Below are 14196 nucleotides of genomic sequence, written 5' to 3' on the forward strand. Positions count from 1 at the left end.
TACAGGAACTATGCATTTTCGATGTGGTGTTTGATGATGCGTTTGTTGCGTTGGTGTTGCGTATTCCGACGGCGAAGTTGGAGACACGCCGGTACAGAAATATAACTCCTCTATCGCAGTAGCCCTGGAGATGGCTAAGACCAGATCAGCTTTGGAAGTGCACCCATTCCCTACATCTATTACATCTCACCGATGTTGACCATAATCCCACGGCACCGGTTTCTTCGTACTAGATTGAACTGTAACCATAGTGTTTCGACCAGCGGCTGCCAACCCAGCATCAAACCTATTCATATAACATATGCAATACCCAGGGTTATTTTCTATACCGACAAGGACCAAAATACCTAGGAGCTGACATTCCGGGATACACTGCTCTACCGCTCCCATTGTAATAAAGTAAAAATATATTTTTTCTCAGTAATTTGGTTTAATAGCCGGTCAAAGCGAAGTTCGTTGGAATTTTACTCGCAACGTTTCGAATTCTCAAATAGTAGTCGCCTATTAAACAAATAATAGCCCTGTTCCTTTACGTTCAAGAATCTTCAAGTTTTACAACTTTTTACTCGAAAAGCGTTCCTTTACTTCAGACACAATACAATTCATATGGGAGCAGTTTTCAACTTTTACTACTTTTGCCGGTTTTACCATTTTCAGAAGTAAAGGAACAGACCAAATATATTCAAAAATAGTCAATAACCACACTTACTGACTGACCAATGTTCAATGAATGAAAATGTCTATTACCATATTTCCCCACTTTCCCCACATAAACTAAAAATTTCAACCCCATGCGAGAGGTGCTTTTAAACGGCACATGTTCCCTCAGCTGACATGTTCATTTTGTTTTTTCTTTATTTTTGGGAAGGATTTCATTCAGTTTTGTATTAAATCAAAGTATTTGTTTCTTGTCCTATTTATTTTTTTATTTATTTCGTTTTATGAAATACAAGCCTATAGGGCGATTCTAACAGCTACATTATCATTCGCCTTTCTAAATACTTACCACCCAAAATGAAAAAAAAAATAATAAAAAAATATTAATAACATTTTTTGGTTGAATATATTCTCATATATAGATAATTTCGTTTTTTTTTATTTTAATCTTGTATAGCCTTTTAACATTTTTTTTTGCTCTTTCGAATAAATTTTGTTTAGTTTTTTTATGTACATATTTTAATTATGTTTTATTATTGCAATGTAAATTTGCTAATATGTTTATAGTTTTTGTTTATACAATAAAAAAGATAAAAGAATGTTTTTTTGTATACCAATTATTAGTAAAAAGTAAAAAAAAAAAATAATAGAAAAATAACAAGAATGTCACAAAAAAAGACCAGCCCTTATAATTAAAAATAAATATTAATGTTTTAGTTTTTAAATCTTTTTATGTATTTGTTTTTTTTCTGTTAGTTTGTAATTTTGCAAAAAAAATTACAAATACTGTTAGAATTAATAATTACAAAAGTACATAGATATAATTATTCTTATCACACAGCACAAAATGATTTATTTTAGTTTTTTTTGTTTAAGTAGATTTTTGTATTTATTTATTTTTTAGTTTAAAAGAAATTTAAATGTTTTTAACGAAAAAAGAATTAACAAAAACGATAAAAATAAAAACAAAATTTAAAGTATCTTGTCTATTCAAGTTTCACTAACATAGTGATTGGTAGAATTATTCGTTTTCACAAAGTATTGAATGTTTTCGATCACATTATCCAATATAACAAAGTTTGATTAATAATAAAAAATAGTGTTGTAGAGTTGTTTTGTTATAACTATGTATGTATAATATTAAAAATAAAAATAAGTAACCTATTGAGAAAGACCAAAGAAATTCAATATTTGTTCGTTGGAAATATATAAGTATATATATATATATATAAGGATAAGTACTAATATTAACTTATGACTTGCTGTTTTATAGCACCTACGATAAAAAGTGAGCCTTTTTCTTGTCGATATTTATAAGATGTTGTTTCTAAAATATGATGTATGAGCAATTTTGTTTGCTAATAATAATATTGAAAGAAATAATATAATTTTTTTGTTATATATAAAATATGTTCCGGCCTTGTCATGTTAACGTTAAAAATAAAACTCCATTATTATAAGTCCACTAATATCTGTTTTTTTTTTATGAAACCTAATCTTAAGGGAAGGCGCAATCAACTGTGCCGAGCCCAAACGAATTGTCTTAACACACCATTTTTAGAGAATTTGGCTGAAATATTCAGAAAATGTCGCCAACATTACACTGAGGGGTATTTTTGCCACAGTTGAAAATGAGATGTTGTGTGCCCTGAAAATTGAACCCGGCCATTCGATGAGTAAGGTGGGTGTCCTTTTTCACACAGTGGCAGGGGTTGATTTTTAATTGTAAAGAAAATTCTAGATTTTACAGGCCTAAATCGATTAACGGTAAAATCTGGCAAATTTGTACAGCATACTTTTAGGCTGAAGGAGAAATAAAACAAATAATTATTCCTAAGGGCCTTTGTAAAAGGGGAGATAAACAATTAAAAATAATAATAATTAATGTTTGTATTTAAAAAAAATTCTCGGAATGATAGAGATAATAATGAAGTTTGTCATGGGAAAATTAATTAAACAAAATTACACTTTTGGAGTATTTTTATATTTCAATTACCGTAACAAAGAAACTAAAATAACATATTTCGTATTTATTGGACAATAGTTTGCTATTAATTTGTACATTAGTTTAATAACAAAAACATTAGAGTGCGTGTGTTTTAAACATTTTTACACAGTCATAAAATAATAAAAAAAAACTTAAAATAGTTTTATTCAAACATCACTTCTTTTGAGGGGCAAGATATTGATTTTTCTTAATAGTAAACTATTATAAAAAATTATTAAATATTATAAAAAATTATTATTTAAAGGAATTTCTTTGGGCTTTCTCAACATAACCGCCGTTTTGCGTTTATAAACAAAGTGGTGAAAAATAAAGTTGTGTTTCTTTTTTTAAATGATGATTATACATCAAATCACTTGTATTTGAAACAGAGGCAGTAGTACTATTTTCTTTTCGTATCCATACTTCAAACACAAACAGATAATGACGAGGCAAAATATATGTGTTTAAAGTTCATTATCATTACGCATTCTAGTAGCGACTTATTGTGCAGATATAAAAGGTTTATAACCTAATTGTGTGTGTGTGTGCCTTGGTAAAATGGGGCGAGCCGTAACAAGTTTATTTTTTTCTGTTTGTTTTGGAATATTATTCATAACAAAAGGATAAAAATATAAAATTAATTTGAAAAAAAAAAACAAATAAAATTAAAGGCCAAAAGGGATTTAGACACAACAACAAGTTCAAGGTTTTATTAACTTTTTGTGTGGCAATTTTTATAAGGTAATTTCAAGGATTTTATTGAAATTAAAAAACAATTTAATTTATAAACATATGTATATTTAATTCAGCAGGGAATTAAATAACAAATAAATGAATTAAAATAAAATATCCAGTATTCAGGAAGGAAAACATATCTAGTATTGAATATAGACCGAATTTTAAAAGAGGTATTTTTGGCTGTATTTGGGATATGTCTACGAAGAATTAGGGGCATTGTTGATGTTGAATATGAAATAATATTTGGATCTGCCAAACCTACACGAAAAAAACCTATATTCTTCATGTATAAATAAAATAATCTTCCACCAGGATTTTTTATCATTAATGTAATTTTTTTTGGCACTATGCGCCCACGTTTTGGCGTAAAACCAATAAATAATAATAATAATAATAATAATAATAATAATAATAATAATAATAATAATGTAATTATTTGGAGAAGGATGTGCTTCTAATAGGGACCACAAAAACAACCTTGGGTCAACATAAAAAAGAACAAGTAAGAAAGTATCCGTCAGCTGTGCCCACAGAGATATACCCTCAGCCTCTGCCCTAAAGAAAATACGTAAACACAATACTTCTGAAGTCTATAGAGATGTTTGGCCAATTTTTCAGGATATAACACGAGACTGTAAAAAATACGATGTACAACGTTTGGTCCGGTTTCTTCCTTCTTACTATCTTACGTAATAACCTGTTTAGTTTGTGCCGACAGGCATTTTTGAAGCTCTTGGGCCATTATCTCAGGAAGTCTATACTTATAATACCATACGCACAGTTATGACCAATTCGATTATACCCTTCTCAGTTACGGTTCGCACCCTTCGTGAGTTACGGTTGAACTTTTGTGGGGGAGGTACCGGAAGGATTGGACCGATATGGCCTATCTTTGAATTTAAACTAAGTTTGGACAAAATATTACAATACCAACAAATTGAAACAAATAGGTTGATCCGTTCGGGAGTTATTGTGCGCATCTGTCAGACAGACAGACATACGGAAGGGCATGGCTAAACGAACTCCAAATTTTCTTAAACAGATTTCATCCAAACATATTTGAGTGCTAAACCATTATTTCGATAGAACACAATTTTGGTGTTCTTCACCCTAAAGGCAGAGGATATAACAAACTATTCCAAATCCCGGTTATGTACCCTATTTGTGCATTTTCATTAGCGCCAAATTTGTATAGCCTCCACCATAAGATGGGGGTATATTAAGTTTGTCATTCCGTTTGTAACTACTCGAAATAATCATTGTAGACCCCACAAAATATATATATTCTTGATCAGCGTGCAATTCTACATCGATATAGCCATGTCCGTCCGTCTGTGGAAATCACTCTAGCGTCCGAACGGATTGAAGTAGATGGATGAAATTTTAGTAAAATCTATTATATGTACGTAGGACTTTTGGTATTGAAAGCGGGCTATGTGGGTTCATGTTTTCGTATAGCCCCAATACAAAGCGACGCGTCGTCGTTTTAAGGAATTTTTAAGACATTTGTCCCATTTGACCACCGAATCGGTTGTAATTTCGTATTATATCTTTTCAGAGGCTAAACAATATTTCTACCAAAGTTTTTTTATATAGGTCCACGTTTTGGTATAGCCCCCATATAACACCGTGTCACTTTACGATATTTTGAATGTATTAGTCCCATTTGACCACAGAATCGGTTGTAACTTTGTATTTTGTGTTTCCAGTGTCTAAGAAACATTTCTACCATAAAATGTTTACATAGGTCCACGTTTTGATATAGTCCACATATGACGATACCACCCCATTTTCGGAACTTTGAAGGTTTTAGCCTCCTTATCACACCAAAATGGCTGAAATTTGGTATTTAGTCTTCGTTGGGGATACAAAACTTTCACCCAGAAATTTGTAGGTATAGGTCCACGCCCTCATATAGCCCCCATAGAACAGTTCCTCCAGATTTTCGGTTTTTTGATGGTTGTGGCCACGCCGTCATATAGCCCCCATAGAACAGTTCCTCCAGATTTTCGGTTTTTTGATGGTTGTGGCCACATTAATCCACCGAAATGGCTGAAATTTGGTATTTGGTCTTCATTTGGGGTATCAAACGTTCCATATGTAATGTGTTGGTATAGGTTCATGCCTTTATATAGCCCCCATACAACTTACCTCCCGATTTTCGGTGTTTTAAAGGTTGTGACCTCAATATTCCCCAGAAATGGCTGATATTTGGTATTTAGACTTCATTGGGGGTATACAATTTTCTCCCAGAAACTTGTCGATACATGTCCACGCCTTAGTATAGCCCCCATAGAACGGTACCTATTGGTTTTGCAGTAATTTGAAGTTTGCGACCTCAATATCCCAACGAAGTTACTGAAATTTGGAAATAAGTCCTCGTTAAGGGTATACAACTTTCTACCTGAAATTTGTCGGTATAGGTCAACGCCCTCATATAGCCCCCATAGGACGATATCTCCCAATTTTGGTAATTAACGCCAATAAAGTTCGTGGTGGAGGGTATAAAAAGTTCGGCCGAACTTAACGCTTTTCTTACTTGTTAATATTTGTGCGGGTAGTGTCAGAAGAAGTACGCGCTGAAATCCTATTTCAAATTTTCTTGAGTCTTTTGTATCAAGTTCAAGGTTATATATCACTATCTGGTTCAAAAAAGTCAACACGATCTGAAACATGCCCTTAAACCGGATTTAAACACAAAAACATGAGCCAATATAGACCATATTCTAACTTCACCTAAAGTCGGAAAAAATGCCTGTGCGAGTAGCTAATCTAACATAAAACTTAAGATACTGTCAAATTTGGAAAATATTTGTCAAAATATGTCAAATTTGAAAATACTACTAAAACAGTAGTGCTAGAGGTGTGTGAAGGAGTTGCCCCAAATAATGAGACATTTCGAGAGTCCATATCTCAGCAAATTAAAAATTATAATGTTGCAATAATCACAACAGGAGCAACCGTGGTTTAGTGGTAAGAACGTCCGCCTTGCACTCAAAAGTTCTGCGGTTGAATCTCTTACCAGAACATACAAATTTTAAACGGTTGCAAATACCTTCTGGCCAATGTTGCCTTGCATTTTCTGAGTATTTCAGCCATCAGACTTCTGTACAAGTGGTGTCTTAAGACATACCGTTCAAACTCGGCGATATAAAGTAGGTCCCATATCATTCATCCAATATGAATCGGCATGCACTCATGAAAGAAGTCTCCCATGTCCCTTCGGGGATGTTGTGGGACCATATGTGTGGATGTAATAATCACAACGACTACCCGCTATCGAATTTTCAGCACGATCTAAGAAGTTTCCTGGAACTGGTTTAAAACCGGAGATACCTGAAGGAATCGAACAACATAGTACATGTTGGGAGTCATTTGTACGTGCGCACCACCCATTTGGTCACCGTAGGATTTTTTTTTTTGAGGTTTATTACTCGTTATACAGGATGCATGGACTTTTCCATGAAAAAATTATGTTATTGTAATCGAAATCATAAGGTATACCTTCGATGAGAATTCCAAAACAATTCAGCGAACAGCCATTAAAGTGCACCTGAGCGAAATTTTTGAACTTTTGTGAGGCAGGTACCGAAAGGTGTTGTCCGATATGATCCATCATTGAACTTTATTCAAACTATGTTGTCGTAATACCAAGCACTATCTTCGAGGATAATTCCAAAACAGTTCTTGATCACCCCTTAAATTGCACCCAAACGAAAATTTTGAATTTTTGTGAAGTAGGAACGGGAAGGAGTTGTCCGATATAGGCCATCATCGAACTTGATGCAAGTTATATTGCTGTTATTACTATAACAAGAACTATCTTCGATGAGAATTGCGACACAACTCTCTAAAAGCCTTTAAACTACACCTAAATGAAAATTTTGCACTTTTGCAGGGGAGGTACGAGAAGTAGGTGTCCTATATAGTCTATCTTCGAAGGAGTGGACCGATATTGCCAACATTTGAAGCTATTTGTATGAATGTTAAAAAGTGTAAAGTTCCTTCCAGAGTTGTCGTGTGCACCATTTTATCGACAATTTTGGAACTTTTGTGGGGAAAATAACCGAAGAAATGGATCAACTATATGGCCCATCTACAAATTTGATCTAAATTTGGTGTTTGGAAATGTTACAGCATTCCGCTAGTGGTTAACGTTATCTACTTAAGCCAATAGTTCGCCAAATATGGAATTACCTCAAAAAAGGCCTACATTAGGGTTATGACTTTTTTACAACCTTATATCCCTGTATCAAAGCGTGATGAGTTTCTACATAAGATTACATAAAATCTTAATTATAAAGAGATTCGACAAAAAAAGCTTCGGCACAAGAAGCTTTTAAAGTTTTTATTTGTCAGATCTGTAGTGGGATTCTGTAACTCATTTTTGCTGTTATCGATAATTGTCGGTAAAATTAAAATGCTTATAATTTCGATAATTAACGAAAAATTTCCGTCCGAACTTAACGCTTTTCTTACTTGTTAATATTTGTGCGGGAAGTGTCAGAAGAAGTACGCCCTGAAACCCTATTCCTAATTTTCTTGATTTTTTCATCAAGATCAAAGTTATATATCTCCATACTCGTCAAGAAAAAATATTCCATTCCAAGGACTATCTGGTTTAAAAAAAATCAACACGATCTGAAACATGCCCTTAAACCGGATTTAAACACAAAAACATGGGCCAATATAGACCATAATCTAACTTCAGCTAAAGTAGGAAAAAATTCCTGAGCGTGTGTTTAACCTAACATAAAACTTAAGATACTGTCAAATTTGGCAAATATTTGTCAAAATGTGTCAAATTTAAATCTACTACTACAACGGTAGTGTTAGAGGTGTATGAAGGAGTTGCCCCAAATATTGTTACATTTCGCGAGTCCATATCTCAGCAAATTAAAAATTATAATGTTGCAATAATCACAACAGGAGCAACCGTGGTGCAGTGGTATGAACGTCCGCCTTGCACTCAGAAAATCCAAATTTTCAGAACATCCAAATTTTCAGCGGTTGCAAATCCCCTCTGGCGAATGTTGCCTTGCATTTCCTGAGTATTTCAGCCATCAAAGTGGTGTCTTAAGACATACCGTTCAAACTCGGCGATATAAAGTAGGTCCTATATCATTGATCCAATATGAATCGCCATGCACTCATGAAAGAAGTCTCCCATGTCCCTTCGGGAATGTTGTGGGACTATATGTGTGGATGTAATAATCACAACTACTACCCGCTATTAAATTTTCAGCACGATCTAAAAAGTTTCCTTGAACCGGTTTAAAACCGGAGGTACCTGAAGGAATCGAATAACATCTTCGACTAAATTCTGGGAGTCATTTGTTCGTGCGCACCACCCATTTGGTCACCGTAGGACTTTTTGAGGTTTATTATTCGTTATACAGGATGCAGGGACTTTCTCATGAACAGATTATGTTATTGTAATCTCAGTCATAAGGACTACCTTCGATGAAAATTCCAAAACAATTCAGCGAAGAACCCTTAAAGTGCACCTAAGCTAAATTTTTGAACTTTTGTGAGGCAGGTACCGAAAGGTGTTGTCCGATATGGTCCATCATCGAACTTTATTCATGTTATGTTGTCGTAAACACAAGCACTACCTTCGAGGAGAATTCCAAAACAATTCTTGAACAGCCCTTAAATTGCACCCAAACGAAAATTTTGAATTTTTGTGAAGTAGGAACGGGAAGGAGTTGTCCGATATAGGCCATCATCGAACTTGATGCAAGTTATATTGCTGTTATTACTATAACAAGAACTATCTTCGATGAGAATTGCGACACAACTCTCTAAAAGCCTTTAAACTACACCTAAATGAAAATTTTGCACTTTTGCAGGGGAGGTACGAGAAGTAGGTGTCCTATATAGTCTATCTTCGAAGGAGTGGACCGATATTGCCAACATTTGAAGCTATTTGTATGAATGTTAAAAAGTGTAAAGTTCCTTCCAGAGTTGTCGTGTGCACCATTTTATCGACAATTTTGGAACTTTTGTGGGGAAAATAACCGAAGAAATGGATCAACTATATGGCCCATCTACAAATTTGATCTAAATTTGGTGTTTGGAAATGTTACAGCATTCCGCTAGTGGTTAACGTTATCTACTTAAGCCAATAGTTCGCCAAATATGGAATTACCTCAAAAAAGGCCTACATTAGGGTTATGACTTTTTTACAACCTTATATCCCTGTATCAAAGCGTGATGAGTTTCTACATAAGATTACATAAAATCTTAATTATAAAGAGATTCGACAAAAAAAGCTTCGGCACAAGAAGCTTTTAAAGTTTTTATTTGTCAGATCTGTAGTGGGATTCTGTAACTCATTTTTGCTGTTATCGATAATTGTCGGTAAAATTAAAATGCTTATAATTTCGATAATTAACGAAAAATTTCGGTAAGTTAACGATGAATAAAAAGTAGTCGCTAGCCTCTACCGACACAAACATTGATGCCAACTTTTCTTTATGTTTTTAGTCATAATTTTGCGATTTAATTTTACCGATTTTTGTCGGTAACAGCAAAAATGAGTTACAGAATCCCACTACTGTTGACCACTTTTTTGAAGTGACTATAAGCAGATATTCAACGGAAACCAAGGTTTACGGGCACACGACACAACCGAAATGACATAACCGTTAGTTTTTCAACATTTTGTCATAGTATTATTACATATATATAATTATATATTATATATAAAGTTATTTCATATGTTATAAAAATTAAAAGTGGTCCCGCACACCTTTTTCAATATTTATGTGAAATAAAAGTTATTTTAGTCATTAATAGGCAAAAGGTCATTCATTCGTGCAACAGGAAATGATTTTTTGGGATTTTTTTTTCATTTCATAGTATTTTTTTCGAAAAAGTGGTTTGTGCGTAACCTTTTTTTACAATAAAATGGAATGAATGTTATTTTAGGCATTAGTAGACAAAAGTTCATACATTCTCACTACAGGAAATCATTTTTGAGGAAAAATGTAAAAAAGTCATAACCCTAGTCTACATACATAAATAAATCATTCTAATCAAGCAAACCCAACCTATGAAAACATCCCTCCACTTCGCTCCATGTAACAAGAAGAACAAAAAAAACCTACTCCTGGTGACAAATTCGTGTCGTTGTTTAACATAACTTAAAACTTCGTTTAAAGTTTAAACCCTTATATCGGAATGTATGGATATCACTCCACAAAAATATCAAAACCGAAAGACGCAAATACCAATTTCCGGTGATATTGTAAAACTTTTAAGGCCTGGGTACATAAGCAGCCTTGCCTGATTGCCTTGCTTTCCTGCTTCCTTTCTGACATAACAAAAATAAAAGAATAAAGAAGGCCGAGCAAATTTCGAACTAGTTTGCCCTTTCCTTTTTTATTATTTTATCAGAAGCAAGCAAGGCGAGGCAGCTTATGTACCTAGGCTTTTAGTGCCACTAAACTTAAACTTCTTCAACATAACCTCAACAAATAAACATTTTTAAAAGTTGAAAATTTTAAATTTAAAATCCAAATAAAATTAAAATTTATAAATTAAATTCGCTTCAATTTTCAATAAAATTGAAAAATTAAATTTAAAATTACGTTTTTAATGAAATCTAAATAAAATAAAAAAGTCACTTTAATTTTCAATAAAATCCTTTAAATTATTTTTTTCTTTTCAAACTTATTATTTGCATTCCATGCAAACAAATTGCTAAACAATGGCCCCCGACGACTATAGGTATAACTAACTTTTTTTTTTTGTTTTCATGTTTAAGATCAAGGACTTCTATAAGTACTTCTAGGATTACTATTCATCATTATGGCATATTGCATTTTGAGAATAACAGAGCAGTAGTAGTAGTTATAACATATACATATATACGATAAAATTAAGTAAATTTGTGTTACGTTTTTTTAAGATTTAAATACTAATTATTGGCTAAATTATCCTTTGATTTACCATTTGTTGTCTTTTTAAGCATTTGATTGTCCTCCTTTGATTCCTCCACATCATCATCGTCGTCATCATCATCATTATTTGCACAATTCGATTGTTTGCCACCCGATTCACAGGTTACAATATCACCATTTGCTGCCGAAGAAGGACCAGCACCATTAACATCACCACCACCTCCAACGCTATTTATGCTATCCCATTTTTGGATTTCAGCAGTACCATATATTTGATACATCACATAAGTGCCATTGGTAACAATGGCCGCCACAATGAACACTGTACGCCATTCATCAATGGCTGTGTCCGTTTGCAGGATCATACCCGAAATCAGGGGCGAAAGGAATGATGCAGACATGTGTATAGTTTGACAAAAGGCCAATACAGGACCGGCAAAATTCGGTGCAATATCCACAATATTAGCCATGGCTCCAGCATATGAGGCCGTAATAAATGACACCGTTATAAACCATATGACCAGCAACAGGACAATGTTGTCAATATAACCAATAAATAGAATCAAAACACCAGGTACAACTTGTGACAGAGCCGTAAATAGTTTACGTATATTCGTTAGGGTCATGCAGTGACGATGCAGCAGCTTATCCGCAATATAACAGAATATCACCGACGAAATATAGGAACAAATGTGAGGCATACCGGACAGCACTCCATTGGCCTCATAATCAAAGCATAGAATATTCTTCATAAAATTCGGTCCATTTATAATGAACACGTAGTGTACCCAAATGCGACCAAATGTCGTTATGGCAATGGCCAAGGCGGGCTTCGAGGTAATAATATCTTTCCAAGGCACTTTCTTTCCCAGCGATTTTTTCATCTCACTGCTTATATTGATTTCAATGTATTCCAATTCATCTTTCGTTATGCGAGGATGTTCCTGCGGCGTGTTATAGGCCAGCAGATACCAAAAGACACACCACAGCATGCCCAAGGAACCGGTGGTGTAGAATACATATTGCCAACCAAAACGTTTTGTTATAAAGCCACCCAAAACAAAGGTTAATCCTGTGCCAATACTAAAGCCTTGAAAACTGGACATGAAGCGGGAACGTTCTATCAAGGGTATCCAATATCCAACCACAGCATACATTGCTGGCCATGTTAGGCCCGAGGCACAACCCTGGATCGAGCGTAACGCGATTAGTACACCATAATGGATGTCCGCACCTGCGGGCATTAGTAAACTGCAGAGAGCCGTGGCAAATTGAGACCAGCCGAATACTTTTTTGGTGCCAAATTTTTGGGTGGCAATACCACCAAATACTTGAGACAGCACATAACACCAAAAGAAGGAGCTGTTGATTACCGATTGTATCGATCCGGACCAGTTGTAGTACTGGGGTTGGTGTCCTTGTTCGGCTGATGTTGCTATAAATGCCTCAGCAGCTGGTATAACACTTATATTGTGGGCTGTTGTTGTTGTTGCTGCTGCCAATGTGGTGGTGTTTACGGAAGTAAACGTTGCACTGCTATTAGGTAATATTGTATCAGCACAACGTCCACCATTAGACACTGTATTATTTCCAGGTGGTGTCATTGCAACAATTGCCAAATGCATATCATTTCTCATCATAAAAGAGACTAGGAAACCCGACCATGATAACATGTAGAGGACAAGACGAGCAGGTACTTTGGCATTTAACTTGTGCAGAATTGTATTAAAACAAAAAGGATTTCGTGTGGGATTTACAGGGGGTGATTTCGATGTCGTCGACGTCGCCGTCGCGCTACTTTTACCATTCGCCACATCGGAAGATGACACTTGTTTTAGGGAATTATATGATGAATTGTACATTTTGTTTGTGGGATGTTTAATATGTTTTGTAGCTGTTGTTGTTATTATTAATAATGTTGTTGTTTTGATTATTGTTGTTATTCTTCCGACTATGATATGTCGTTATATCTCCTTTTCTTGTTTATAACAAACTCACTAGCACGCTTAACAAATTTAACAAAACAAAAATTGTTTATATTTTTCTTTCTTTCCATGAGGCAAGCACCAACCAGCAGCAGCAGTAGGAGTAGTAGCAGTACCACCACCAACAACTAACCAAACAGTAGTAGCAGTCACGGGAGAATAAAATGTAGTAATCAACAGAACTATCTATCAACAAAAACTCAACTCGATATTATGGCTTTCTTTCAATAACAATCGAATAAGAATAGAACAAACTTGACCAACGAACGTTAGCGCGACACTGGCACTTGAGGGTAAAAATCAACACACAGATAGCCTGGACAACGGCACCAGCCAGCAAACTAAACTAATGATTTCACAACAAATTCTCTTCTACTCCATTAGCGCGACTCCGACCGACCGCTCAACTGACTGGGCTAAGCTCAAGTTCACACACCACACTGACTTTTTTCATTAATTCATTTTGATAGTGTTTTTTATTTGACTTTTCCTTTTGGTTGACGATATGTTATTGTGTTGTTAAAAAAAAACTCTGGCTAAACTGCATGAACAACGAACACATGTTTAGGGGTTGCCAGCTCTCTTGAAAAAAATGTAAATGAAAACAAAACACAAGACAAAAAGGGCAATACGTTGCCAAAGCAAAAGAACAACGGCGGCGCTACGTCACAATCATCAATGAAATGAATTGTGATGAGTGTCATTGGAGACGACTGGGGGCAGCGTGGCCGAATGTATGCATGCTTTGCCGTTATGTTATCTACCGCCCCACTCACATGCGCCCCACCATCGCGTCTCAGAGAACAATTGTATAAAATTATAGAGAGATAATACAAACAATGAACATTGAACTGATATAATTAATTGAAACTCTTTATCTGTCATGAGAAAAGGAAGCATGGAGAGGAGCAATTTGTGTAAA

General features: G+C 34.7%; 1 protein-coding gene across 1 annotated transcript; it reads right to left on the minus strand.

Moving 5' to 3' along the window:
- Window positions 1–1040: 1040 nt before the first annotated feature.
- Window positions 1041–13796, minus strand: MFS17 (Major Facilitator Superfamily Transporter 17). Its single transcript, XM_073976763.1, has 2 exons — window positions 11339–13796; window positions 1041–2460 (listed from the first exon to the last, which is right to left on the minus strand). The coding sequence occupies exons 1-2, from the start codon at window positions 13149–13151 to the stop codon at window positions 2456–2458; spliced, it is 1818 nt and encodes a 605-aa protein (XP_073832864.1). The 5' UTR covers window positions 13152–13796; the 3' UTR covers window positions 1041–2455.
- Window positions 13797–14196: the final 400 nt, after the last annotated feature.

Source organism: Musca autumnalis, unplaced genomic scaffold, assembly GCF_047663935.1.
Source record: "Musca autumnalis isolate F117 unplaced genomic scaffold, ASM4766393v1 scaffold_3, whole genome shotgun sequence".
Lineage (NCBI taxonomy): Eukaryota > Metazoa > Arthropoda > Insecta > Diptera > Muscidae > Musca > Musca autumnalis.